This window comes from Lycorma delicatula, chromosome 13, assembly GCF_047948215.1.
Source record: "Lycorma delicatula isolate Av1 chromosome 13, ASM4794821v1, whole genome shotgun sequence".
NCBI lineage: Eukaryota > Metazoa > Arthropoda > Insecta > Hemiptera > Fulgoridae > Lycorma > Lycorma delicatula.
The window spans coordinates 38,480,236-38,507,216 of NC_134467.1; the positions used below are offsets into that span (position 1 = coordinate 38,480,236).

Here is a 26,981-nt window from a genome sequence, read left to right on the forward strand (position 1 = left end):
TCAAATGACTGAAGACAAAAAAAATATAGTTACATATCCGAAGTGCATTAGATTTGATTCTTCCAATACTGGCCTACTTAAATAGTTTGTTATTTTGATATCAGGTAGTTATGAGTTATGAGTCATCATCAGAGAGTATACTAGAAGAAGGTGTTTGTAGTCCTGGATTTGTCTGCAGCGCTATCTTGTGTCTCCTTTAATATATCCGCCCCTTAGTGTTATTTGTTTCCATCTCATCACTCCTGTTCATAAGCGATTTAGAGATTTAGTTGGTGGATGGTATTTAAGAGCATTGACTGAGAATCTCTTGTAATATCATAAAGGATTGGGGAACTAGATTTTACTACATTTCAAATCTTTGTGCCTCAGGAGAGACACAGTTTTACCAATTTACCATTAAAAATCAGTTCAGGAATTTTATTAATGCCAGGAAAATTTTTAATAAATTTATAAACATTACTGTAACTATAATTGCAATTAAAAAATAATTTAAAAAAAAAAAATGGAATACCTGACTAGGTCCTGGTATCATGCCAACAGCAAATCCTGCTAAAAGCCTTCCAATAACAAGCACAATGTGGTTGGGGGCTAAACTCATAAAAGTCCATCCAGCAATTATTGGTATAAGAGATAACTGTAAGGTCGTCCTGCGACCTAATCTGTCCATCATTGGTCCAGCCAGTATAGAACCCATTGGAGCTGCTGTTGAATGTACACTTGCTGTAATCAAATAATAAAAATATGATATTGTTTTAGATAAAATTAAAAATAAGTTAAAAAAATACTGGATGTCATATTCATGAGCAGAAATTCAATTTTAAAATTAAAAAAAATTAGATCCCAGTAAATTGAAAATAACAATAAGATTTTGTTCGGTACATGGTAATGTAAAATCTCAATCTCATCAGCTATGCTGACGATCTTGCTTTGGTTGTGGAGATGGGCTCCAAGAGACAGACTCCGCAATGCCTATTGTACCATAAAGATTGGGATGCATTGTAGGGTCGTGGATGGCTTCAGATAAATCTGAGCCAGTTGTAATTTTGGCAGCAAAAGAGAAACCCACTAATCTTGGGGGGTCAAGGAATTGCCTCTCGATCTGCAATCAAGCATCTGGATTGACATCTGGCTTCGATTTGGTGCTCCCGCACTTGAGGCTAGCAAAAAGGCAGACAGGGTACTGAGGCTGATGACTGGACTGCTTCGTAATCACAACGGCCCTAGATTGGAGAGGAGGAGACTCCTACTAGGTGTGTGGCCCATGGTATAAGAGTATGGCCCACTCCACACTCTTATATAGAGTAGAGGTGTGGGGTGGAGTTATTAAATACGCTAGATACAGGGGTGCATAGGAGATGTTGCCATCAAGTGGTGTCTGCATACTTCAGGGTGACTGTGGAGGTGCTGGTGGGCTCCTTCCAACAGCTGTTGCTATAGAACGCCGCAGGAAGTTGTGAGAGTTAGGGTATCTTCCTTTCAGTAGGGTATTACCTACTGAAAGGAAGATGCTGATGGATGAATTAATGGTTATGCGGCAGCGGCGATGGGATGGTGACGATAAAGGCAGAGGATGCACTGTTTGGTGGGGGACATCAGGAGTTGGTGTGATCGACTCCATGGCTCGCTTGATTACTGTTTGACTCAGTTCCTGGTGGGCCATCGAGGGATTCAGGTCCTCCTACCTATTTAGATTTGGGTTGGATAACTCTCAATCTTGCCCAGTTTGTGATGAAGAGAAGACTCCTTTGCATGTGTATTTTTCCTTCCTCCAGGTTTGAGGATGCGACAGTGGAACTGCTGAGTAACATCAACAGAGAGATCATGTTTACAGTTGAAAAGGTCCAGGCAGTACTTCTGGAATCGGAGAGTAACTGGAAGGCGGTGTCTGGATACACAAGCAAGATCAAGGAAGAACTAAAGGCCTTGCTCGAGAATGAGGTGTTGGAGGGTGTGGGGGCAGACAGGCTCTCGGCTGAGTGCCTAGAGGGTTCCTCATGCATGTGGGGATTGCCTGAGTGCAACAAGGTTGGGGGCATTTTGCCTGTGTACTTAATGGCAACCTCCAGTATTAGTATGAATGACATGTGTGCTTGATGTGTGTGTCGTTTGATCTGATGTGATTGTTGAGTAGTGTTGTATATGATGAGATATGTGTGATCCCTTGTGATTCTTTGGCTTTGTAAATAATTGGTGTACGACTGTATGTGAGGATGTATTACCCCCTTCCTGATGAAATGCTTCATTAGCAATACCAGGAGGGAGTAGCCAGAGGTGGAGGTTTAGTTGGTAGTGTGCAGGTATACATACGCTCCCAAATCAGCTGATTTGGAAGTCAAGAGTTCCAGCGTTCAAGTCCTAGTAAAGCCAGCAGCTATTTTTACACGGACTTGAATACTAGATCGTGGATACCGGTGTTCTTTGGTGGTTGGGTTTTAATTAACCACACATCTCAGGTATGGTCGAACTGACAATGTACATGACTATACTTCATTCACACTCATACATATCATCCTCTGAAGTATTATCTAAAACAGTAGTTACCGGAGGCTAAACAGGAAAAAGAAAGAAAGGTATATACATACGCACCTAATAACACCTTGCAGAACCTGTTAGCAAGCCCAACACTGCCTAGGTGCCTGTAAATGGGGTTCCTCCACCTCTTTAAAAAAAAAGGAACGTTGTCTAAATGGTGGTCAAATTTTATAAATATAAGCATTACATACATTTATATAGTGTATGTGTTATTGAGTATGAATCTATAAAATATTTAAAAAATTATTCTTTTTATACAAGTAAAACAAATAGCAGAGGCTGACAGTAATAATACTCTACAAAGTTAACTAGAGGTCATTCTGGCATTGTAAAAACTTGCACATTCTCATCTGATTATCAGTGCATTGACTTAATTCAAATAAAAAAAAACAATAGTTATTATTTAATAATACTCGTACTTATAAGCTTTTCTTTTTGAATTATATCTTTTAAAAATATAAATTACTATAAAAGCATTAAAAAAAGGTTTATTTTAAACAATACTTCTAACTTAGAGATAAGTTTGTACTACGTTTTACTTGATGTTATATAACTTTAATTCAAATTAAAGTTATAATAATTTTGTTTATAATATATATAAAATAATTACTTTTGAAATGCTTAATTATTTTACATAATATCAAAAATATATGAAAATACATCAGTAGTTTTACATGCAGATCTATATTGTTTTAATAATAGATTTTGTTATCAAATATGAGTAATTAAATAATTTAGTTTATAGTTGAGAAAAAACACTTGAAAAATAACGAATTTAATACTCTAGCAATGTATCAATGAACTAAACAGAAGTCAAGTTCATTTTCTATAGTATCTAGCAGGGAAAAAATTATTTACATTTGCATAAAACATCTTAATTCAGTTTCAAAATTTTTAAATAAAATATCTTATAAATTTAATACACTAGTTTTCCTGTGAATACTCATATTTTTTTATTATTATATGGGTTTTAAAAATAGTATTATAAATAGTGAAAGTGATGTATATTAAGTAAAACTAAAATTGTGGTTTCTTAAAACATTAGTTGTAATAATTGTTTTTGTTTAGAAAAAGCGATTAAAATATGTATTTTTTTAAAAATAAAGATACTTAAGTAAAAAGAAAGAAGAGTATATCTCTAAACAAGAAACTACTCATGTAAAACACAATGCTTATTTACATAATTTGAAAATTAAGTTTAATATTTTATTAAATAAATAATAATTATAGGTATATCTACTATACTATGAAATGATTATACCTATCATTAGAGTATACTCTTTATTTTCAATTATTTAAATATTTAATAACTTAACTATCATCCATTTAATGTAACTTTTATTCAGTTATTTTTAAACATTCTCCAGTTGAAAATTTGATAAAAAAAGTCTTATAAAGGAAATACCTTGATAATCATTCTTACAGGTTAAGAATTGTGATTCATGTACTACACATTAAAATAAAACATTATAATCTGAATAGTGTCTTCTGTTTACATTCTGCGTAGAGATCTCTGCTTTATCGTTAAAAATACAGACAAGACAAGCACACTTAATTCTTAAATGTAAGTGTGCGGTAATATTTACTTTTTTTTTGTCTTCAGTCATTTGACTGGTTTGATGCAGCTCTCCAAGACTCCCTATCTAGTGCTAGTCGTTTCATTTCGGTATACCCCCTACATCCTACATCTCCAACAATTTGTTTTACATATTCCAAACGTTGCCTGCCTACACAATTTTTTCCTTCTAGCTGTCTCTCCAATATTAAAGCGACTAGTCCAGGATGCGTTAATATGTGGCCTATAAGTCTGTATCTTCTTTGAGCTATATTTTTCCAAATGCTTCTTTCTTCATCTATTTGCTGAAACACCTCCTCATTTGTCACTTTATCCACCCATTTGATTTTTAACATTCTCCTATAGCACCACATATCAAAAGCTTCTAATCTTTTCTTCTCAGATACTCCGATCGCCCAAGTCTCACTTCCATATAAAGCGACACTCCAAACATATAGTTTCAAAAATCTTTTCCTGACATTTTTGATGTAAACAAATTATATCTATGATTGAAGGCTCGTTTCGCTTGTGCTATTCTACATTTTATATCGCTCCTGCTTCGTCCATCTTTAGTAATTCTACTTCTCAAATAACAAAATTCTTTTCCCTCCATAATCTTTTCTTCTCCTATTTTCACATTCAGTGGTCCATCTTTGTTATTTCTACTACATTTCATTACTCTCATTTTGTTCTTGTTTATTTTCATGCGGTAGTTCTTGCGTAGGACTTCATCCATGCCATTCATCATTTCTTCTAAATCCTTTTTACTCTCAGCTAGAATTACTATATCATCAGCAAATTGTAGCATCTTTATCTTTTCACCTTGTACTGTTACTCCGAATCTAAATTGTTCTTTAACATCATCAACTGCTAGTTCTATGTAAATATTAAAAAGTAATGGAGATAGGGAACATCCTTGTCGGACTCCCTTTTTTATTACGGCTTCTTTCTTATGTTCTTCAATTATTCCTGTTGCTGTTTGGTTCCTGAAAATGTTATCTGTTGTTCTTCTATCTCTGTATTTGAACCCTAATTTTTTTAAATGCTTAACATTTTATTCCAGTCTACGAGTTGTTTATAATATTTACTATTCGGTTTTAATTACGATTTTTGTTAAATATATAAACATATTTTTTGATTAGTCGATAACTACACAATTTGTAGATCATATCAAGAATTATTATTCCATGGAAATTAAATTATGATAGAGAAAGAAAGATCAACTTTTAGTATGCAATATACTTTAAAATAATTAATTTAGTAAAAATACGGTCTAATAGTAACGTAAGTTTTGTAAATGATTGGTGGTATAAAACGAATTGTTTTAAAGAACGGTTAAGTGAATTTTACGGAGCACTTATTTTTCTTTTTTGTTGGCTGTTTCCCGCTTCATGGATACTTTGACGGATCAAAAATGAAATACGTTATTTTAAATTTTTATATCTTGAAAATAAGCAGGGACAATGAACAGTTTATTATATTGAATATCAATATACACAAATAATTATTTTATCTGTTTGCAGAAAGTAACTAGCATAACACAATATAAAGAAACGAAGTAAAAATATCGTATTATTTTTAAAACGTTATAGTGTGGCTTTATAGATAGACGGATTTATACATCGCAGATAGAATTTTAACTTCAACATTCAAAAATGTATTTATTCTGTTCATATATGAATTGGAAATGAACGTAATAGAGATTTTTACTTCTATAAAATTTAAACAAAATTTGATCAAAAACTTGAATTAATTTTAGTATTTTGATTGTGATTTGAGCGTATTCATCGAATAGTCTGAAACGATTGGTAGTGAAGTACAACCATGTTGACATCCATGTTTTAAGTTGAGTACAATAGATTAGCTGATGGCTGAATAGAAACTTAAATCAGCTTCAATTTTGATGTCTTGCTGTTATTCGTAGATAGGTAAATCAAGTTATTTTTTTATTAAGGCTTATGCAATTTTTCATTACGTTAATTTATAATGATTCGTTTAATGATGTGATTGGATGGTATACTGTTTAGTTGAATCAGATTATTTTTAATGGGTAAATTATGTTAGTGTAAATCAGGCGTGAAGAAGTTATTTATTCAAAACTAATTTTTTAAACTAGCATATAATGGAATCCATGAAGTAAGTTTTTTGTGTATACTTTTCTAGGTTAATATGACAGTTTATGCCAAAACTTATGTCTCGTGTAATACTTATGATAATTTTACTGAAATAAATATTTGTTGTCTGCAGTAGTTTTGTATAAAATTGCTTGCATAATCACGAAATGTTTACCGTGATTTTTAGGAATAAGAAAATAGTAACAATGAACAACATAATCAAGAGTTTAGACTTATTTAAGAGCCAAATTATTGAAGGGAATCGTATTGTAAAAATGTCTAATGATGAAATTAGATATGTTTTATAATGAATATAAAATTAATCCAGTTGTAGAATATAATTTTTTCACTATCACTTAATTTTCATCCTTTATTTTAACCCATAATAGAATGAAATTTTTTTTATATAAGATTACAGTTTGGATAAATTTATTGTATGAGAATTTAAATATTATTTGGTGTACAGAGTTAAATTTTCTTATCATTTTTAACATGTTGGCTGTGAAACATATATTACAAAAGTGGTCATGATGTTCTAAAGTAACATAAAGTACTTATATGATGTGTAGTCGTATCTGGTGTATTTTAATACTTCTTGCAGGAATAATCACCAATTAAATCAAATCTTACGTGATTTAACTTAAGTGTACTTGTTAGCACACTTTAGTTTACCTTGACAGACAGTATGGTTGTTTTGATTTGAGTTTGAACTTATTTATCATGTCAGAAATATTTAACTGACCAAAATAAGTAAGATCTTGTTTTAAGTTTATTGTTAGGCTATTTGTGACCAAATATGTGTTCTAATTTTTATGAAATGTACCCTAAGCTTCCTTGTTATTATATTCTTTCTTTTTCTGTTTAACCTTTGGAACCACTGTAAGATATTACTCCAGAGGATGATTAAGGATGATATGTATGAATGTAAATGAAATGTAGTCCTGTACAGTCTCAGACCGACCGTTACTGAGATGTGTGGTCAATCAATCTGTATAGAGAGAGCTTCTGTTTGGGGTTAATAAGAAGAATATTTATTATCTTCTCAGAATTGAGGGGTGCAGACAGTTACTATTAAGATAAAATAAAAAAGATTGCAATCAATTGCATAACTTTTCAAGCTATGCCAATCAAGTTATGCAATTGAAAAAAATTTTTAATTTTTCTTAAATTTTGAGAACTTCCCATGCAGTATTAAATTATTCTAATGACTTTATTGTTTAACAAAATAAATTTTGAGCATTAAAAATTTGTAATTTTGAAAAACATTTTTTTATTTCATTTTGGGGGTTCCCATCCTAAAGGGGAAGCATTAAAAAAATATTTTTTGTTGTGACAGAGTGTGAAAGTGGAAGGGCAAAAAATGTTTATAATGGTTTAAAGGTGTATTTATGTAGAATATATATATATATTATATATTATATATGTGTGTGTGTGTGTGTGTAAAAATCTCATTAAATTCTTTTCTAACACAAAATACAACTTAAAAAAGAAAAATATATAGTAATTTTTTGGGGAAGGAGTAAATATTAAATAAACGTTTTAAAAAGATTAAACTTAAAAGATTTATCTTTTGATAAAACACTTTTATAAAAAAAAGTTTTTGCTACATTGCCCCAATAAAAATTTGAACTTTTATTTTGAAACATCCGCACATTCTTTTTCAATTTTCATACACTTTACCTCCTCAGATGTACAAGCCAACATACATACACACAAATGTCAAAAAATAAATTTTCTGGACTTAGGAAGATTGAAAAAAAACTTTTCATTGATTATTTGCAATTTATTTAAATTATCTTTTTTTTTAAATCTACTTTAGGCAAAAAAATTTATAAAGACCAGTTTTTAGATATTTTTTTGACTGATAATATTTTTCCCATATGTCGCTACGCCTAAGAAAGAAAAAATTAAAATACACAGTGTAGTTAATTTGAAAAAAAAAAACAATACAGAAAGTAATAAAAAATTGTATGTCAAACCAGTAACTAATTAAACAATAACATTTTTATGTATTTAAAAAAAACATTAAATTGAGGAGAGGTCAACTGTTAAATATTAACAATAAAATCTAACCATAGTTTTAATACTTTTTAACATAAGACCCTTACTTTTAACTGAGACATTTTTACCGAATTGACTTAATTATTTTTATACAATGATGACCAGTTGTTATGCTTTTAATATTTTATAATATCTAATTTAATTTGCATTTTAATTTTTATATTTTAAATTATGAAAAAATGTTTTTCTCCTGAGGTTGGTCGAATAACCAAAATCGCTAGGGATATAATATAAATGTTTTATAAGGTTGGTTCTTATTTTATAACTAATTTTATATACAAACGGTGCCATATTTGAAAGATTTAATTTTAATATAAACTTACATAAGCCAATTTCTATTTCAAAAGTTACGATAATGTACAGTAATCTTATACAAACATAATTTATTACAAATTAATAAGTATATGTGTAAAAATAAGCAGCCTTAATATCATTGACCTTACACTACACTGATTTAATTTTAATACAAATACATACAAGTATGATGATCTTTAATCTTTAAGATATTACATGGCCTGTTAGATATAACATTTCATTTTGTTGACCTCATTTATAGGGAATAATTGTATTAATCTGTTTTTCTAAGAGATTTTTTTTTTGTATTTTATTTTTAGTACTGTCTGTGTTAATATATATATATATATATATATACATTAAGTTATTATTTTGTGAATAAAATCCATTTATCATATTATTTTAGTTAATTGTATTATTTAAAAAAAAAAATATTTAATAATTATAATAAAGTAATATATAGTACTATAACTTAATTGTACAGTTAGCAGCAGTTCATTTATTTCTGGGGAACATTTTTTTTAATTTGCATAGTAAATCAACTTATATATTAACATTTTTGTTATGGATTCACTGGTTGTTTAGAGGTTAAAAATTATTTAAAAAAAAAATTGTTCAATCTATACTGATTTTGTCTTCTTTATTTGTTTATTGTTTTATAGATTTTTCATTTATTCATTATTTAAGGTTCATGATTGGGTTAGGGATTGTGTTTAATATGTATATATGTACATGTTTTATTGCGCTAAACCATAAATTAGGTTCATAAAAAAACCCTTGGAAAAAATAGTTCATAAGAAACTGGTATCGTGATAAAAAGAAGAGAAGGAATTTAACCTAATAAGATTACATAACTATTACTAAAAATGAGTTCAGGCTGTCTAAAATATATATAACAAATTTTTTTTACCTATTTTTTAAAAATTTTACAGAATAATTTTTGAAAAACCTGATTTTATCATTATACACTATAACAGATTAAATACCAAGTAATGATGACAAGGAAAGTGAAGGACAGCTCCCTGCGAAGCCATTGTTCGTCTCTGCTTGTGCAGGTGCGTGGTGGTGATAATACATGGAGACTCCAGATTCCCCCTTGCCCAAAGGCACCACCTGGGGCGATGCAGTGCTTGATTGTAGATCCGGCCCCAGGATGGGGAGTTGATGAGGCAGTTAGGTTTAGTCGGTAGGGCGCAGGCATACATACACACTTTAATAACAACTAGTGGAACCTGTTGCAAGTCTAAACTTTGACAGTAAATGGGATTTCTGCCTCATTAGGAAAAAATGACAACAAAGTGAAATTTTTATTTTTATTTAAAAGGTTTTTCACAGATATCCAGAAGAAACTTAACAAGGATTCGCCAGGGATAATCGCTAGTTCAAAAAAGAGAATCATTGAAATCATCATTTAATCATGACTGAGATTTGAACAGTCATAGAAAAACATACAGATGGAATTGAGAAAGCCAACTATCTATTGAAGTCAAATAAAAAATAAATCTTTGAATTCTTCAACCGTGCTTTGCATAATCAGGCTTAATGGTGATATCAGAAGAACAAATAATATATAATTTTTAAAATTAATTTATTTATTATTCAGGAACAGGCTGATGCATTATAATATTTATTGATGTATGATTAATTAATTTTGTATAATATGAAAAATGCCATGTGAAAGGGATTCAAATTTGGAACCACTGGATGAAAGGCAGAGAAATGGTACCACTCCACCACAAAGTAATAAAAATATGAAAATAATATCCACCCTTTTTTAGATGTATATTAAAAGTAAGATTTAACAACTAGAGTATTAATAACAGAAATTTTCATAAAAATGTAAACCATGCCCATTATAATCTGATGATGATGATTTCATAAGACTTGAAACATCTCAGGAAGAATATCTAGAAAATAAAATATAAGTAAAGAAGAATGAGAAAGATTTTAAGATAAAGATTTAAATCTCTTTTTTCGTTTGGTATACAATTATAATCTTTTTCTTTTTAAAAAAGCTGGCAAAAAGTTGCGTAATTCTTTACTGGCGTTTTAATCCAAAGATCATTTTTAATCAAAATCAATTTCCCATATTCAGAAATCATCGTAAAAAATTTCATAAAAATCAGTTAATCCGGTCCGAAGATATCAAGGAAAATAATAATCGATGAAAAAAAATTAGGTATATTATTCTCATCCCTGAATGAAATTGTTCAAATATATAACCAGTCTGACATATTAATGTAATAGAATCATTTAATTAGTACAAGAATATGACTTGGAGTCCAAAAACAACAAGAAAAGAAAGGGTTTTGTCATAAAGTTTTTATCTTTCTGACCTTGACCAATTGCAACCTAAATTAAATTGTATCAGTCTTCCATAAATAGAAATCATTCTGATAGATTTCATCCAAATTGGTTCATCGAAATATAAATAAAAGAAAGCCAATAAGCATAAATATATATATCCTTCTGGGATTTTTCGAATCTAAATTTGTGTTTTTTGGTTAGAGGGGTCATAAAACATTAAGATCTATAAAAAAATTACCCTAATTTTAAAAATTGACATTTATATATACAATAGGCTGCATAGTATAACTATTTATCCAGGAAAAATCTATATAGTACCAAATATTTATCAATTTTATTCCTTAAAATATTTATTGTAAAAGAAAAGATTGCTCAGTGCTTTTAGGTAGCAGTGTTTTATAAACCACAATTCATCACTTGCTGATAACTCTTGAAGAGGTTTTCTATTATATTCGCACATTGTTTTTTTTCCAATTTTTTCTAAGTTATGTGTTTGATTGGAAAACATTTGCCTTAATTATGGAATAAAATGTGAATGAGTGAATTACCTTATGTGTAACTGGTATTAGATAGATTGGAAATGCTAACCACACCAGGAATATGTTGTGTATAGCGTAATAGAAAAGCTTTATTCTGCTAGCAGCAGTGACGTGGAGTTATCTCTGAGCCACCCTAACTACCTCTTTCTAAGGAGATAAAATTTTCAAAATGAGAGAATTTTATGAAAAATTATTACATATATATCATTTCAAATAATAACAAGGAAGCTGAGGGCAAAATTTCATAAAAATTAAAATACGTACCAGGTGCAGCACCATAATTTGCTGATTTGAATTAGGCGCCAGGAAGCGAGGTTTGGCAGTTAGAGGATGTGATGATCTCATTTGAACGGGTGGGTCGGGAAGTTTTTTCTCCCTTCTACTTCGATACTGAAAGTGTGGTAGATGAAGGAACAGCGCGTGTTTGACATAAAGGCTTACTTTTCTAATGGTCATTCAATTGTTGCCAAGCAGCGATCATTCCGTGCACACTTCAAGATTGCCATCCGAGCTCGTGTTCCTGCTCAGCAATCAATTGCTACACAGGCAAATACATTCAGAAGAACTGGCCATGTTAAAAAAAAAAGGACAGAGGAATGGTCCGTGAGATCACTCCAGATATTAAGGTAATAAGGCTCTTTTGCGATCTCCTCGGCGATTGGCACACAAGTATGCAGTTCCCCTTCGAATTTCTGATTGTTCTGTGAGGAGAATTCTTCATGATGACCTCCACTTTCATCCTTACAAGTTGGCTGTGATGCAAGAACTCACTGAATGCGATTGTGCAGCTCGGCAACATGCATTCCTTGTAACTTTGTCTGATGATAAACTTGTGTTCTTTAGTGACAAGGCTCATTTCCCACTTTCTGGATGAGTGAACAAGCACAACATGTATTACTGGAGTGATAACAATCCCAAAGAAATTCATGAGAGGTCCCTTCATTGTGAACGTGTAACTGTTTGGTATGCACTGTCAAGAGTAGGGATTATTGACCCTTACTTTTTTGAAAAGAACGTCATTGTTACAGTGAATTCTAATCACTATGTGACAATGATCAAGGAATTTTTTTGCCAAGGCTTGACGAAATGAATGTTGGGGATGTATGGTTTCAGCAGGATGGAGCCACAGCAGATGATATGAACTGTAATACGTGTTTTGCGGGAAAACTTCTTTGGGCGCCTGATCTTTTTGAGGGGCGATCTTCAGTGACCTGTGTGTTCACCCGATTTAGCTTGTTGTGACTATTTTTTATAGGGGTATCTGAAATCCCTTGTGTACACTTGTCTAAGGACCCTTGCCGAATTGAAGGAGAATATTCGCCAAGCAATAGCCAACACTTTCTATACTGGAAAGAGTCAACCAATGCTTCAGAATTTGGGTAAATCAATGTATGGCTAATGAGGTGCACCACTTGTTGGATACGATTTTCGAAACAGTGTAAAAGTAAATTTCCAATGTAGTAGCTTATGGTGAAAAAATAATTATGATACCTATAACATCTTTGTTTTTATTGACCCTTCAAATTGGCAATTATGCTGCTGCACCCTGTGTTTGGCCACAAATAGCTTAACAATTAACTTAAAACAAGACCTTGTTTCCTTTGGTCAGTTAAATGTTTCTGACACGATAAATAGGTTCAAACTAAAAAAAAAAAAAACAACCCTACTGTCAGTCAATGTAAAATAAAGTGTGCTAACAAGTATAGATTTGATTTAATTGGTGATTATAACAGCAAACAATATTAAAACACATCAGATCCCATTTCACACTGTGTAAATTCTCTATATTAATATAGAACATCATAACCACATTTATTATAAATATTTCAAGTCGTATGTTAAAAATAATAAGAGAATTTAACCCTGTACCCCAAATAATCTGTAAATTGTGAAACAATAAATTTATCCTAACTGAAGATCTTATATAAAAAACTATTCGATTCTAATATAGGTTAACGTAAAGAATTAAATTAAATGATAATAAAAGCATTACATTGTATCACCAGATTTACATGCTTAAATGAAATTCTTCACCCATGACATTTAGTAATTAAAATTATCAACTTTTTGTTGGCAAACCAAGCCAAACTTTAGTACTACTTAATTATTAAATTAGAATTAATAAATAAAATACATTGTTTGTCATTTTTTTAAAACGTTTTAACATTTATCATGTTTTAACAAAATTAAATTTTTTATGACCTGTTATATTGCTTTTAATTGTTAGAAATTTTTACAGTATCAGACATTCTGTTCCAATAATTTAACTCGCAAACATAAAAAGTTTTAATAAAGTCAAAAAAAAGACATTTGTATAGATGGAAAAAAGTTTCTGAGAAATCAACCCTCTCTAAAATGATAGGTATTCATTTGGAAAGTTCTGGGTTTAAATCCTGATCGGTATTGGTCATTTTTCGTGATATAAATTCTAATATATTTCTTTGTGTAAGCTTTCAGTTACTCTACGGCTTTATTGAATTAATCAATAAAAAAAAATGTTTTATAAAAATTAGATGATGTAATAAAGTTCATATATTACAATGCCAAAAAAAATTTAAAAAAAAACACTTGAGTTTGAAGTATTTTTCTGGTTTTAAGTAGCACATACATCTTATCTCATTGGAAAAAATCTATATAAATTACTTTATTAATATTCTATATAAAATATAGAGGTAAATAGTGCATTAATCTTTATGCAGCTAAATTCTATTATTATGTTTTTCTTTCGCTTTAAATTAAAATGTTATAAATGTAATTTTGTGTATATTTAAATAAGATTTGTTGCATTTCAGATAAGTTTATATTATGAATTTAATAATTTCATTTACTTTTTAAATGATTTATGTCATTTAAATTATTTTATAAAATTCAAGTTGTTTACCAACTTAGTACGATTAAAATGAATTTAAATATACAGACATGTGCTTATCATACTATTGCTACATCATATCTTTACATTTAATATAAATTAGTTCTCTTAATGTGTCTTTGTTTTATTTACGTTAGAATGTAAAAATGTAAAATCTATTAAAATTATTTTAATGACGATTAAAGAATAATTTATATTTTAACTATGAAATCTGGATCAATTAACTTCAAAAAATGTACATACTAACATATTGGGTATTATACACGACATACAACCCAAAAAATCTTAATATTGATATAAATAAAAGTCACTGTATGTATGTCTCTTCTACATATTCTTCTAAACTACAGGACCAATTTCAACCAAACTTGGAACGATTATTACACACTAACTGAGAAAAAATACTGTGGGTGTTAGACATCCTTACTGCAACCACTGTGGAAGAGGTTAGGCGTGAGAACCATAAAACATTATAAAAGTTTAAAATTCTGGAACATCTGGGAATATTCTAGAATGTTTTGAACACTATTACATTTTGGAAGTTTGCAGAATTTCCTAAAAGTTTCTGGAACGTTTTGGGGCATCCTAGATATTTCTGAGTATTTTAAAACATTGTTGCATTTTGGAACAAGAAGGAAGGTCAGAAAATGTTGTTTATATAGAAATATTGGGTTAGTCTTAAGTTATTGTAGCCTTGAGAACTCTGTTGTGTTGTTGTTTGAAAGCTGTGTTTATTTGAAAGTATATTTTACATTGTAAATATTTGTACAGATGGTTTAGTTATTTGTACGAGGGTTATTTTTTTTTGAAATCGGTCACGAAATAAAAACTCGTGCAAAAATCGGATGAACGTTTGTGCATATGTGTTGTGCAGCATCTCTAGTATGGTCTTCAATCACACTGCATCACTTCGTTTAGTTCTCAACATGCAGCTAGCATGTAAACATGTCTACAACAATAGCATCTCCCGCCAAGTGTGAAGTGCGTGCGGTAATTCGATTTCTTCAGGCTGAGAGGTGTAATGCAGCTGAAATTCATTGATGAATAAGTAATGTGTACGGTGAAACTTCAATGAGTGACAGTAAAGTGCGACAATGGTGCAGGAACTTTAAAGCAGGACGAACAGATGTTCATGATGCATGCGGAGGTGGAAATGTCTGCTGGAACCTCTCCAGTTGAGACTGACTAGATACAAGTAACAATGTGGGAAAATGCACCCACTTGCTTTCTTTGTACATGTTCTCAGGTAGTTGAAGTTCATCTTCGAATTCTACTTGTAATCTAAGCCAAATTGAACGCACTCTTTCCCCTAAAAGTTTCATTTTAATTAATTATGAATTTTTATTTAATGAATTCATAATTACGATTACAATTATAATAATGATAAGAATTAATAATTTTTCAGACTATTGTCAAAATGTAATAACTTTGTGCAAGATTTCTAAATTTAATTTTTATTTTTAATCCTATTAACCCTTAAAGGTCATCTCGGTGTAAATTTGAACCATCAAAGAATTAAAACTTGAGTTATTTTATTACAGATAAATAAAGTATATATATACTAAACAACCTCATTAAACAAAAAATATATTTTATAATACAGCAAATGTCTATAAATACTTATTCAAAGATTGTTATAACAACTGTGCCACGCTTTTATTTAACTAAATATCTTCATTACTTTTAATTTTTAAATTTAATAATTATTACATTTATTTATTGTTTATTTATTAGATATTTATATAATTTATTTTTTACTTTTCAGTGCATTTTTATATTTGTGAATATATTATATTTTGTTGTTTAAAATTCTCAATTTGATTTAATTCATATTTTTTACTTTTTAGAGGGTTTTTATAATTTGTTTCCTTTTTTTTATTAATATTAGTTAAATAAAAGCTTTTTTAAAAAATAATTTTTTATATATAATCAAATATATTTTTGTTATTTTTTTTTTTTACATTTTTCTTGACCATCCATTTAAGAATGAGCTCAATTCCATTATTTTAAATCGGCATAAGTATTGTAAAATTATTATTATTATTTTTTATTGAGATGTGTGGGCATCAACTGCTATGATTATTTAACCCGAATGGAAATTTGTAATGAAAAATTCCATGCTTGACTGGGATTTCAATCCAGAACCTCCATCTGAAAGGCGAGACGCTTCTATTCACGCCATGGAAGCCAGCAAAAAATTAATATTTAACAGACCCTAAACATTTAAGTTACACTAGAACTTTAACTGCAGCTTTAAACGTAAATATGAATTATTTGTTTCTTTACAAAAAAGTTTTATGTGTCTGCTGAAAAATTAGAAATGATTTTTTCTTTCTTCAATGACTGATTCAATTATTAAATTTTGGACAAAATAAAAAAAAAAGGAGGGACAGTTTTCAGTTTTGAATTTTTGTATAGTGGTTGTAGATAATAGAACTTTAGTACGTTGGGAATATTAATTAAGTTTCTAATATTCTTGAAATTTAAGTCAATTGGATTTAGGGATGGGGATATATTTGTTTATTCTCCACTTAAAAGTATTTAACAGATATTATTACAGCTTAATTGGCTTAATAATCTTGTTTGTAACATATATATTGAGTATTCAGTTAAGGAAAATTCACTAGTGTCTATGTATTTATATCTATACACTATTATTTATTTGAATATGTACTTATATATGCTTAATATTATTTTTTATAATAAACAAAAAACAAGAACTCTCATATTAAACAAAAAAATGTATAATTGAGTGTTTTTATTTCCTTGTACCAAGTGAAAGAAGTATTGTGATCGTGAAAAATTTCAGTTTTCAGATTTCAACGGAAATATCCATTTTGACCATACCTGAATCCATTTTGACTAGTTTTGGCATGACGTATGTACGTATGTATCTCGCATAACTCAAAAACGATTAGCCGTAAAATATTGAAATTTTGGATTTAGGACTGTTGTAACATCTAGTTGTGAACCTCCCCTTTTGATTGAAATCGACTGAACCGAAAGTGTCTAATAAAGCCCAAAATCAAAAAAAAATTTGGACTTTTTCTTAACTACAATAATAAGTTCTCATTGAGAGCTTTTCAATGATATATTTTAAGTGGTACTTATTTTCATTGATTACAGAGTTATAGCCAAATAAAATTTTAATTAATGAAATATTTGGATCTTACAATGGGATGATATAGTAATTCTAGCTTAGAGTAAAAAGGATTTAGAAGAAACAATGAATGGCACGGATGAATTCCGACGCAAGAACTACCGCATAAAAATAAACAAGAACAAAACAAAAGTAATGAAATGTAGTAGCAATAACAAAGATGGACCACTGAATGTGAAAATAGGAGGTGAAAAGATTGTGGAGGTAGAGGAATTTTGTTATTTGGGAAGTAGTATTACTAAAGATGGACGAAGAAGGAGCGATATAAAATGCTGAATAGCACAGGCGAAACGAGCCTTCAGTCATAAATACAATTTGTTTACATCAAAAATTAATTTAAACATCAGGTAAAGATTTTTGAAAGTATATGTATGGACGTGAAACTTGGACGATCAGAGTATCTGAGAAGAAAAGATTAGAAGCTTTTGAAATGTGTTGCTATAGGAGAATGTTAAAAATCAGATGGGTGGATAAAGTGGCAAATGAAGAGGTATTGCGGCAAATAGATGAAGAAAGAAGCATTTGGAAAAATATAACTAAAAGAAGAGACAGACTTGTAGGTCACATATTAAGGCATCCTGGAATAGTCACTTTAATACTGGAGGGACACGTAGAAGGAAAAAATTGTGTTGGCAGGCAACGTTTGGAATATGTAAAACAAATTGTTAGGGATGTAGGATGTACGGGGTATTCCGAAATGAAACGACTAGCACTAGATAGGGAATCTTAGAGAGCTGCATCAAATTTTTCAAATGACTGAAGACAAAAAAAAAACAATGGGAAGACACATCGGTTCGAATAAGACTTCATCTCCTTTTTTTTTTTAACTTTTTCTTTAATTTAAATATATTGATTTATTAATAATTATTAACCTCTGATTGTAAAAAAAGCTTTACAATAAATAATAATTCAATGATAATAATAAAAAAAAATAGAAAATATCAAAGTAGTTATTAATGAAATAAAATTTTATGTACTTTTCATTTAAAAAAAAATGTGTTTATGTAATTTAATAGGCATGCAAGGAAGTCATGCGGTGTCCACATCAGATTTTTTTATGTAAAGTTTTGAAGTTTTTTTTTTTCTTTAATCGTATTATTCTCATTGATTTTCGTTAAATATATGTGTATTTTCTTTGTAATTAACATTTGTTCTTTTTTCTACTTACGTATTTTTATCATGCTGATTTTATAGTTGAACATTTGAATATCTTATAATTTTGGGAACAAAAATAAATATTAATAGTTGAAACAGAACATCATTTGGTTACTGAAAGAAATAATTTTAAGCGCGCGCGTTTTTGCACATGTGTGTATCCAATCTTTTTTTTGAATGAGTATTTTATTTGCTAACTTTACTTTAATCTTGAATTATTTGTTTATATAAAGTTAATTATTAGATAATTAATTAATTGACCAACTTTATTTTTCACCTGTTTCAAATTTTGTTACATTATTAAGGGTCCTGAGTTGTGAATCTGTAAAAATATTTATTTATTTACTCCATTAATAATTTATATTGGTAAACAGGTTAACATCTAATTATAGTTACCTTATTTTTTGTTATACGAGATGAATATTTTGCATATGAGAAGTGCCAAACCTGACTGGGATTCAAATGCCGAGCCTTCCAGATAAATAGCTGAAATGTTACCACTGCACCACAAAAATTAATTTATGTGGTTGCATTATACAAATGATACGTTATGTGGTTTAAATGATAATTTTGTGCCATATTTTGAATTTATCTTATATTCTTGCTGTTCAATTAATATAATTATTATTAATCGATATGTTTATCTTCTGTAATGATTACAAAATCAAAATTAGGATCCTAGGCAAGATAGTAAGCTACTTCTAAATATCTCACTCAGAGGCGGTCCTTTTGGAGATTGAGTAAGACATTCTTTTACTTTCTTTTTTCCTTGTTTAGATATCTGTTCTCTTTTTTATCATATACCTACATTCAATTATAGCTGTATATATTTATTTTTTTTTTTTAATAAGAAATAAATTATGTAGTATGGAGAAATAATCAAATGTGACTAGGATTCAAACCACTTTAAAACTTTCAGGATGAAAGGCAGACATAGTTTATCCATTGTAGGTACCATACTATCGTTCATTCTTTTTTCTTTCAATGATCAGTGTACTTTGCCGACTTCTAATACTGGCTAGGCAGTTTGTTTATTGAAGCTCAATAGGATATTTACCATCTTCGCCTATGAATCTGTTCAAAGATTGTTTCCTATCTATAGATTGGATAAAAAATCAAAATAACAGCTGATATGGCTGGTAAATAAATCATGGTGTATTTTTCATAAAATTAAATCTAATTTAAATCATAATTATTTCTGTTATATAAGAAATAATCCACAATGAATTTATTAATTTAATAAACAAAAAATTATATTTTCTCAGATAGACAGATAACATTTTAAATTGGTTGTAATAAGAAACACTCAACATTAATTAACATAATTATTTAGTTATGAAATCTAACTCAATTAACACTTTGTTTGTGTTAATTTTTAGTTATTACTGATTTCAATTATCCATTTGTCACGAGTGATTTGTTACAGTCTCAAGTTTAATTTCATTTAAAATCTAAGTAAAAACTCTTAAATTAAGGAAAAAATTCTTCAAGTTTTATATTTTAATTTTTAAAAACTGTTTATTATATATATTTATCAATAGTTAATTAATATACTGGAATCTCCTATAAACTTAAAAATCTAAGTACTAGGTTAATGAGATACATACAAATAGTAAATTTGGTTTTACAATAAAACATATACTATAAAAAATAATAAAAAAATTCAAAGATTAGAATTTATGCGACAAATAATCGAAGTTAATAAAACACGCTGGCAAAGCTTAGAAAGGAATCAAGTTGTCGCAACAAACCAGTCAACTGACAAAAAAAAAGAATTAATCATTCCATTTATATACTGATATATAGGATAAATTTCTTACCAATCCATGATGCCCAACTGTCATCTGTCGGTAGGGTTGAATTCGGCGATTGTAATTGCGGTAATAAAATTGCTGAATAACCTATCGGCATACCTGATGCTGTTACTATAGTCATAACTACAGCATTTACCATACACTGAAACAAATAATTATTATAATTAAACATGTAATAATAAATTAAATATTGAAATAAATTTGAACATATAAAGTTTTAAATATATTTTTTTTTATTTTTGTATAGTAAAGTTAAAAAATATGGATGAAATAGAAAATCATTTACATTATTCTACCATAAGATCTTTTTGGAATAATTATAATTTCTTTCTTCAGTAGTGTTAGCAGTACTTAGTTTGTAAGAGGAACCATTTTAATTTAAATAATATATAAAATACCTGCAGGTTTAATACCTAAGGTTTAAGGTGAATTGTGTTTTTTTTTATGCATCATTTGTTGCTTTATTTCAACTAATTACATGGGATCCACTCCAATGTTATCTGTTAAGTTTTTGTTTATCCTTAAGAATTTTTCAGGTACATGTCAAATTACTACTATAGAGTTTGTTAGTATGTCTATTTTCTGTAAGTTTTGTGTGTTTAGAATATTCCAAAGTGTAGTTAAAATAGTTTTGATTTTGGCATTAAAATTTCAAGCTACCAGAAAGAAGTGTGTTGAGCGATATGAAATAAATCTCTGCTTCTGTATTGCCATTTTCATGTTGTCCACCAACGTTTACCATTGTTTAACAATGTACAGCTTTTGACCTTTTGTTTAATTATTTGAGAGCTGTTGGGGATTAGTTTCTTTTGTATAATTGTTTAAAAGTCTAACATTACGATTTATGGTTATTTGGTTGACTACAATTAATAGATGTGATGGAGTGCAGTATTTGTTTTTCTTTAAGTTATTGATAAAGTAGCATCTTCATGTGTTTTAAGTCTTCTTTGGGACATTGTGTTGATGCTCTGAAAGTCAAGTGTCTTTTATTGACGTTAAAGATTCAAAGTTGAATGAAACGATTTAAACGATGACCTCAGAAGTGGTCAGATGTTATTAGAGTGCAAGATCTGATATGGTCATGATTAAGTGCGAAATTTATGGTCTGGATTGTTGCATAGCAATTGGATTATCATCATCACAGTGACCAACAAGGTATGATATGTCCATCATGGAAGAGTTTCTAGCAAAAAACCAAATTTTTGATTTACTTCCCTGTGATTTTTGGCTATTCCAAATTGATTTGAGCGAAATGAATAAAAATATTTTTTGATAATGCAATAAAGAAGTCAAAAGTATTCTGGAAAAAATGTCAGGCTTCTTTCCAGAAACATGAACATCGGAATAAGTATGCCTTACATATCTCTCAAGAAAGCAGGGGCATATAAATGTGAAGAATACAGAACAATTAGTTTAACTAGTCACGCATCAAAAATCTTAACTAGAATTCTATACAGAAGAATTGAGAGGAAAGTGGAAGAAGTGTTAGGAGAAGACCAATTTGGTTTCAGGAAAAGTATAGGGACAAGGGAAGCAATTTTAGGTCTCAGATTAATAGCAGAAGGAAAATTAAAGAAAAACAAACCAACATACTTGGCGTTTATAGACCTAGAAAAGGCATTCGATAACGTAGACTGGAATAAAATGTTCAGCATTTAAAAAAAATTAGGGCTCAAATACAGAGATAGAAGAACAATTGCTAACATGTACAGGAACCAAACAGCAACAGTAACAATTGAAGAACATAAGAAAGAAGCCGTAATAAGAAAGGGAGTCCGATGTTCTCTATCTCCGTTACATTTTAATCTTTACATGGAACTAGCAGTTAATGATGTTAAAGAACAGTTTAGATTCGGAGTAACAGTACAAGGTGAAAAGATAAAGATGCTACGATTTGCTGATGATATAGTAATTCTAGCCGAGAGTAAAAAGGATTTAGAAGAAACAATGAACGGCATAGATGAAGTCCTACGCAAGAACTATCGCATGAAAATAAACAAGAACAAAACAAAAGTAATGAAATGTAGTAGAAATAACAAAGATGGACCGCTGAATGTGAAAATAGGAGGAGAAAAGATTATGGAGGCAGAAGAATTTTGTTATTTGGGAGGTAGAATTACTAAAGATGGACGAAGCAGGAGCGATATAAAATGCCGAATAGCACAGGCGAAACGAGCCTTCAGTCATAAATACAATTTGTTTACATCAAAAATTAATTTAAACATCAGGTAAAGATTTTTGAAAATATATGTTTGGAGCGTCGCTTTATATGGAAGTGAAACTTGGATGATCGGAGTATCTAAGAAGAAAAGATTAGAAGCTTTTGAAATGTGGTGCTATAGGAGAATGTTAAAAATCAGATGGGTGGATAAAGTGACAAATGAAGAGGTATTGCGGCAAGTAGATGAAGAAAGAAGCATTTGAAATAATATAGTTAAAAGAAGAGACAGACTTATAGGCCACATACTAAGGCATCCTGGAATAGTCGCTTTAATATTGGAAGGACAGGTAGAAGGGAAAAATTGTGTAGGCAGGCCACGTTTGGAATATGTAAAACAAATTGTTAGGGATGTAGGTTGTAGAGGGTATACTGAAATGAAATGACTAGCACTAAATAGGGAATCTTGGAGAGCTGCATCAAACCAGTCAAATGACTGAAGACAAAAAAAAAAAAATCATATCTCTGTGTACATTTCTGAAGGAGTATACGAGGTGTGGCTTTTAAATAATGAGACTAATGCTGCTACAGAAGAATTGCACATGCACCAAGTTCGTACGACCGACAGCTGTGACAGCATGTGTTCTCATTCGATTGTTACTACTCCAGTTTCTGTAGACATATTATTCTGGCCGTGGCCTTCATTTGGATAACATTCGTTTTATTTTGCAGAAAAAATTATACGTATTTTATTAGAGCAAAGAATTGAAAGTGAAATTTCATATGAAACTTGGTAAAACCCCTACTGAAACTTATCTTTTATTAAAAAAAGTATATGTTAATGAATGTTTATCACGTGCACAGGTTTTTGAGTGCTTTAAGTGTTTCCAAGATTGCCGAGAAGACATTGAAGTTAATGATCGCCTGGGTTGCCCTTCGATGTCAAAAACAGATGAAAATATTGAAGAAATTGGTATCTGTTCCAATCTGACTGTTGGTTAAATATTCTTGTCTTTATTCAAGGTCCTTGCTCAACTCCATGAAAAAATAAGAAAAAATAACTTGAATTGTGGAATCAGGACAACGCACTGGCTCACACTGCTTTGTCTGTCAAGACGTTTCTAGCCAAGTTTAACATCCCAGTATTAGATAGACCATCCTCCTTATTCACCTAACCTGGCAGCATGTGACTATCGTGCACCACATTCTTGTGGATTGGATTCGTTATGTGGCTTTGCGTAGTAAATTTAAATTGCCCAGAAATATCCGTCAATTTTTGGACAATGACAACAAAATTTTAGACCGGATGTTTCTGTTTTTGCAGTGCTGGTTTTATATCTAAAATTTGATATTGCAGTGTATAGTTTTGTTTTTTGTGTCTAAAATTCATAGTGTCTGTTTTATTTTTATTTATCTGTTTGTTTTTTTTTTATTCTATTATTCAAGAAGGGGCCCTTTACATCCCTCTCGGATATTGTGAAATTTTATATGTATATTAATATTGTGTTTTATTTTTAATTATTTATCTTTTTTTAAATAAATTTTATCATATTTTAAAACTCTGACTGTAATATTAGTTATAAGTTCATTGTGATATTAGTTAAGTGTCTAGTGATATTAATTTTAAGTTTTATTGCAATTTTAATATTTTAGTTTTACATTAGGTATATTTTTTTTTAGTTATATTTTTTGTTTTAGTTATAGGTTTTTAAATTAGTTATAGTTCTTAGTCTTTTTGCTATCCGAGAAGGGGCCCTTTACACCCCCTCTCGGTGTTTTTAAAGTTTTATTTTTAGTTGAATTTTATATATTTTTATTTTCATTTGATTATATTACATTTATTGTAATTCTTTATAAAAGCTTTTATTCCAGGCGATATGAAAGTGTTTTCCGCCCCCCAAAAAAAAAAAAAACCATGGACTATCTGTTTCCTAAGGTCAAATCTTAATTAAAAAGAACAAGATTTCTGACTGTTGAAGCTGTGAAAGAAAAATTATTTAGCTAGAAAGAAAAAATATATTTAAATATTTAATTTATTTCACTTATTTGTGTGTTATAAATAACTAAATTTTTTACGCATAATTAAAAAAAAAATACTTTATGATATGTAATTTTTTACAGAAGTGAAACATCAATATTAAAAAAAAAAATAGAGATACAAAAAGTAGAAGGGTTTAAAATTTTTTGTTTTAGGGTTTGGTATGCCTTAAATTTATTTATTGTAAAGCAAACAATAATTTAAGACAAATTATAGTATAAAAAGAGTAGAATTACAATATGTATACTTCTATAAAATCTAATAACATTATGTTACAAATTACAATATAATATTTAAATCTTTAGATACCAGTTATTATTAGCCGAAGTTAACTTGTGTGCTAATAAACAATAAATTATATCATCAAAAAATTATACAATTATAAAGATAATTAGTAATAGCATCAAATAAGGTCATAATATTTTTTTGGATGTATCTTTTTTAATTTAATTAATTACTTATCAGTTTTCTTACAATAGTAATATAATTTAAAAAAAATTTGTTTCTTGGAATATTATAATCTTGTTTAGTTAAATACGTAAATCTCTCAATTAAATTGATTATTAATTATGTAATAGGAATTTGGTTTTTCAAAATTAATAAATTATCATATTATTAAAAAAAAAAAAAAAAAAAAAATATTACAGGTTATATTCATTTTTAAAATTATTATTTGTTTTTTTTTTTAGTTTTTTTATAATTGATAACTCAATATATATATATGTAGTATTAATAAAAATAAGGCAACCGTTAAATAACTTTTCAATACTTAAGCATAGAATAATGAAATTTAGCAAATGTGCTAAGACTAATATTTGGGACATATTGCATGCTTGCTAATTTTGAAACTAGTTGTGAAAAATATTAAATTGCTGCCATTTTGTCTAGAGTTGTTATAGACCAACGTTTTTGAAATTACAGTTTGCAATTTTCAATGCCGTTTAAAAAGATTAGTCACAATTCTACCCTTTCAATTTAAAATTGTTTAGTGCCCCCTCTTTTGGTTGCTTGGGATGTGGTGATATCATGAAAGAAAAATGATCATCTCGAGGTAGAAGCATTTTAGTAAATTTAATTTTTCTATGTTTGATGTAAACATTTTTATTCTATAAATAACTTTTGAAAAGTTATTTAATGGTTCCCGTAAAGCTTTAAAGTTTTTTTTAAGATATATATCAAAGAAATTTTTCGTTTTTGAAAATTGCTATGCTTTATTGGAATTCATATCTGGAACCTTCTAAGTGATGTAAATTGTTTGTAAAGTATAGGGCTAAACTGAAATAGATAAAAACATATTCTACCCTACTAAAGGAGATGTGTATATGTGTCTGTCTGTGCGTCTGTCCATCCCCTTTAGTCTAGCACATAAAGTCTGAGTGATGTCATTCCGTACAACAATAAGTAATAATGTGCTCAGATAACAGGCACTGGAATTTACCGCTCACTAACAGCAGAATCCCGATTCGTTAGTACATGTCTCGTGGTGGTCAGATGTATACTTGTTATATTATTTTATATCTGTTACTTGTACTTGTTATTATTTATACTTGTAATATGTATTTATTTCTTTAATCGATATGTATACAAAATATATATTAATATATATATTTTTTTATTTACGCGATTGTTTTTCTTCATAAAATAATGAACTATAACCAAAAAGTAATTACTCAAATTTTGACTGGAGGTAAGAAAGGAGAAACAGTTTGTATTCCAAGAATAATTTGTTTGATGAGAATACATAAGGGTTTTGGTTGAAGAGACTTCAGCTACCTGTGTGATTAGCTTTTTGTTTTTTTGTCCAGTTATTTGACTGGTTTGATGCAGCTCTCCAAGATTCCCTATCTAGTGCTAGTCGTTTCATTTCGGTATACCCACTACATCCCACATCCCTAACAATTTATTTTACATATTCCAAACGTTGCCTGTCGCCTACACATTTTTTTCCTTCTACCTGTCCCTCCAATATTAAAGCGAATATTCCAGGATGCCTTAATATGTGGCCTATAAGTCTGTCTCTTCTTTTAGCTATATTTTTCCAAATGCTTTTTTGTTCATCTATTTGCAGCAACACCTCTTCATTTGTCACTTTATCCACCCATCTGATTTTTAACATTCTCCTATAGCACCTCATTTCAAAAGCTTCTAATCTTTTCTTCTCAGGTACTCTGATCGTCCAAGTTTCACATCCATATAAAGCGACACTTCAAATATATACTTTCAAAAATCTTTTCCTGACATTTAAATTAATTTTTGATGTAAACAAATTATTAGCTTTTTGTATGACGAATAATAATTTTCAAGGACAAACTTTTGAATTGGTTGGTATTGATTTGAGAAGAGAAATTTTTGGGCATGGACAGTTGTATGTTGCATTATCAAGAG

The 26,981-nt window shown here is 29.5% G+C and overlaps 1 protein-coding gene and 1 long non-coding RNA gene across 2 annotated transcripts in view; one reads left to right on the forward strand and one right to left on the reverse strand.

Moving 5' to 3' along the window:
* Positions 1 to 26,981, reverse strand: part of LOC142333858 (facilitated trehalose transporter Tret1-like) — a 122,368-nt gene that overhangs the window by 15,285 nt on the left and 80,102 nt on the right. The window contains exons 4-5 of the mRNA XM_075381421.1: positions 20,407 to 20,542; positions 512 to 720 (exon numbers count right to left, since the gene is read on the reverse strand). Of these exons, the coding sequence (XP_075237536.1) occupies positions 512 to 720; positions 20,407 to 20,542 (345 nt within the window). The remainder of the gene's footprint in view (positions 1 to 511; positions 721 to 20,406; positions 20,543 to 26,981) is intronic.
* The window catches only part of LOC142333859 (uncharacterized), a 66,377-nt gene continuing 45,278 nt past the window's right edge, over positions 5,883 to 26,981 (forward strand). Inside the window, exon 1 of the long non-coding RNA XR_012758725.1 lies at positions 5,883 to 6,015. This is a non-coding gene — a long non-coding RNA (uncharacterized LOC142333859). The remainder of the gene's footprint in view (positions 6,016 to 26,981) is intronic.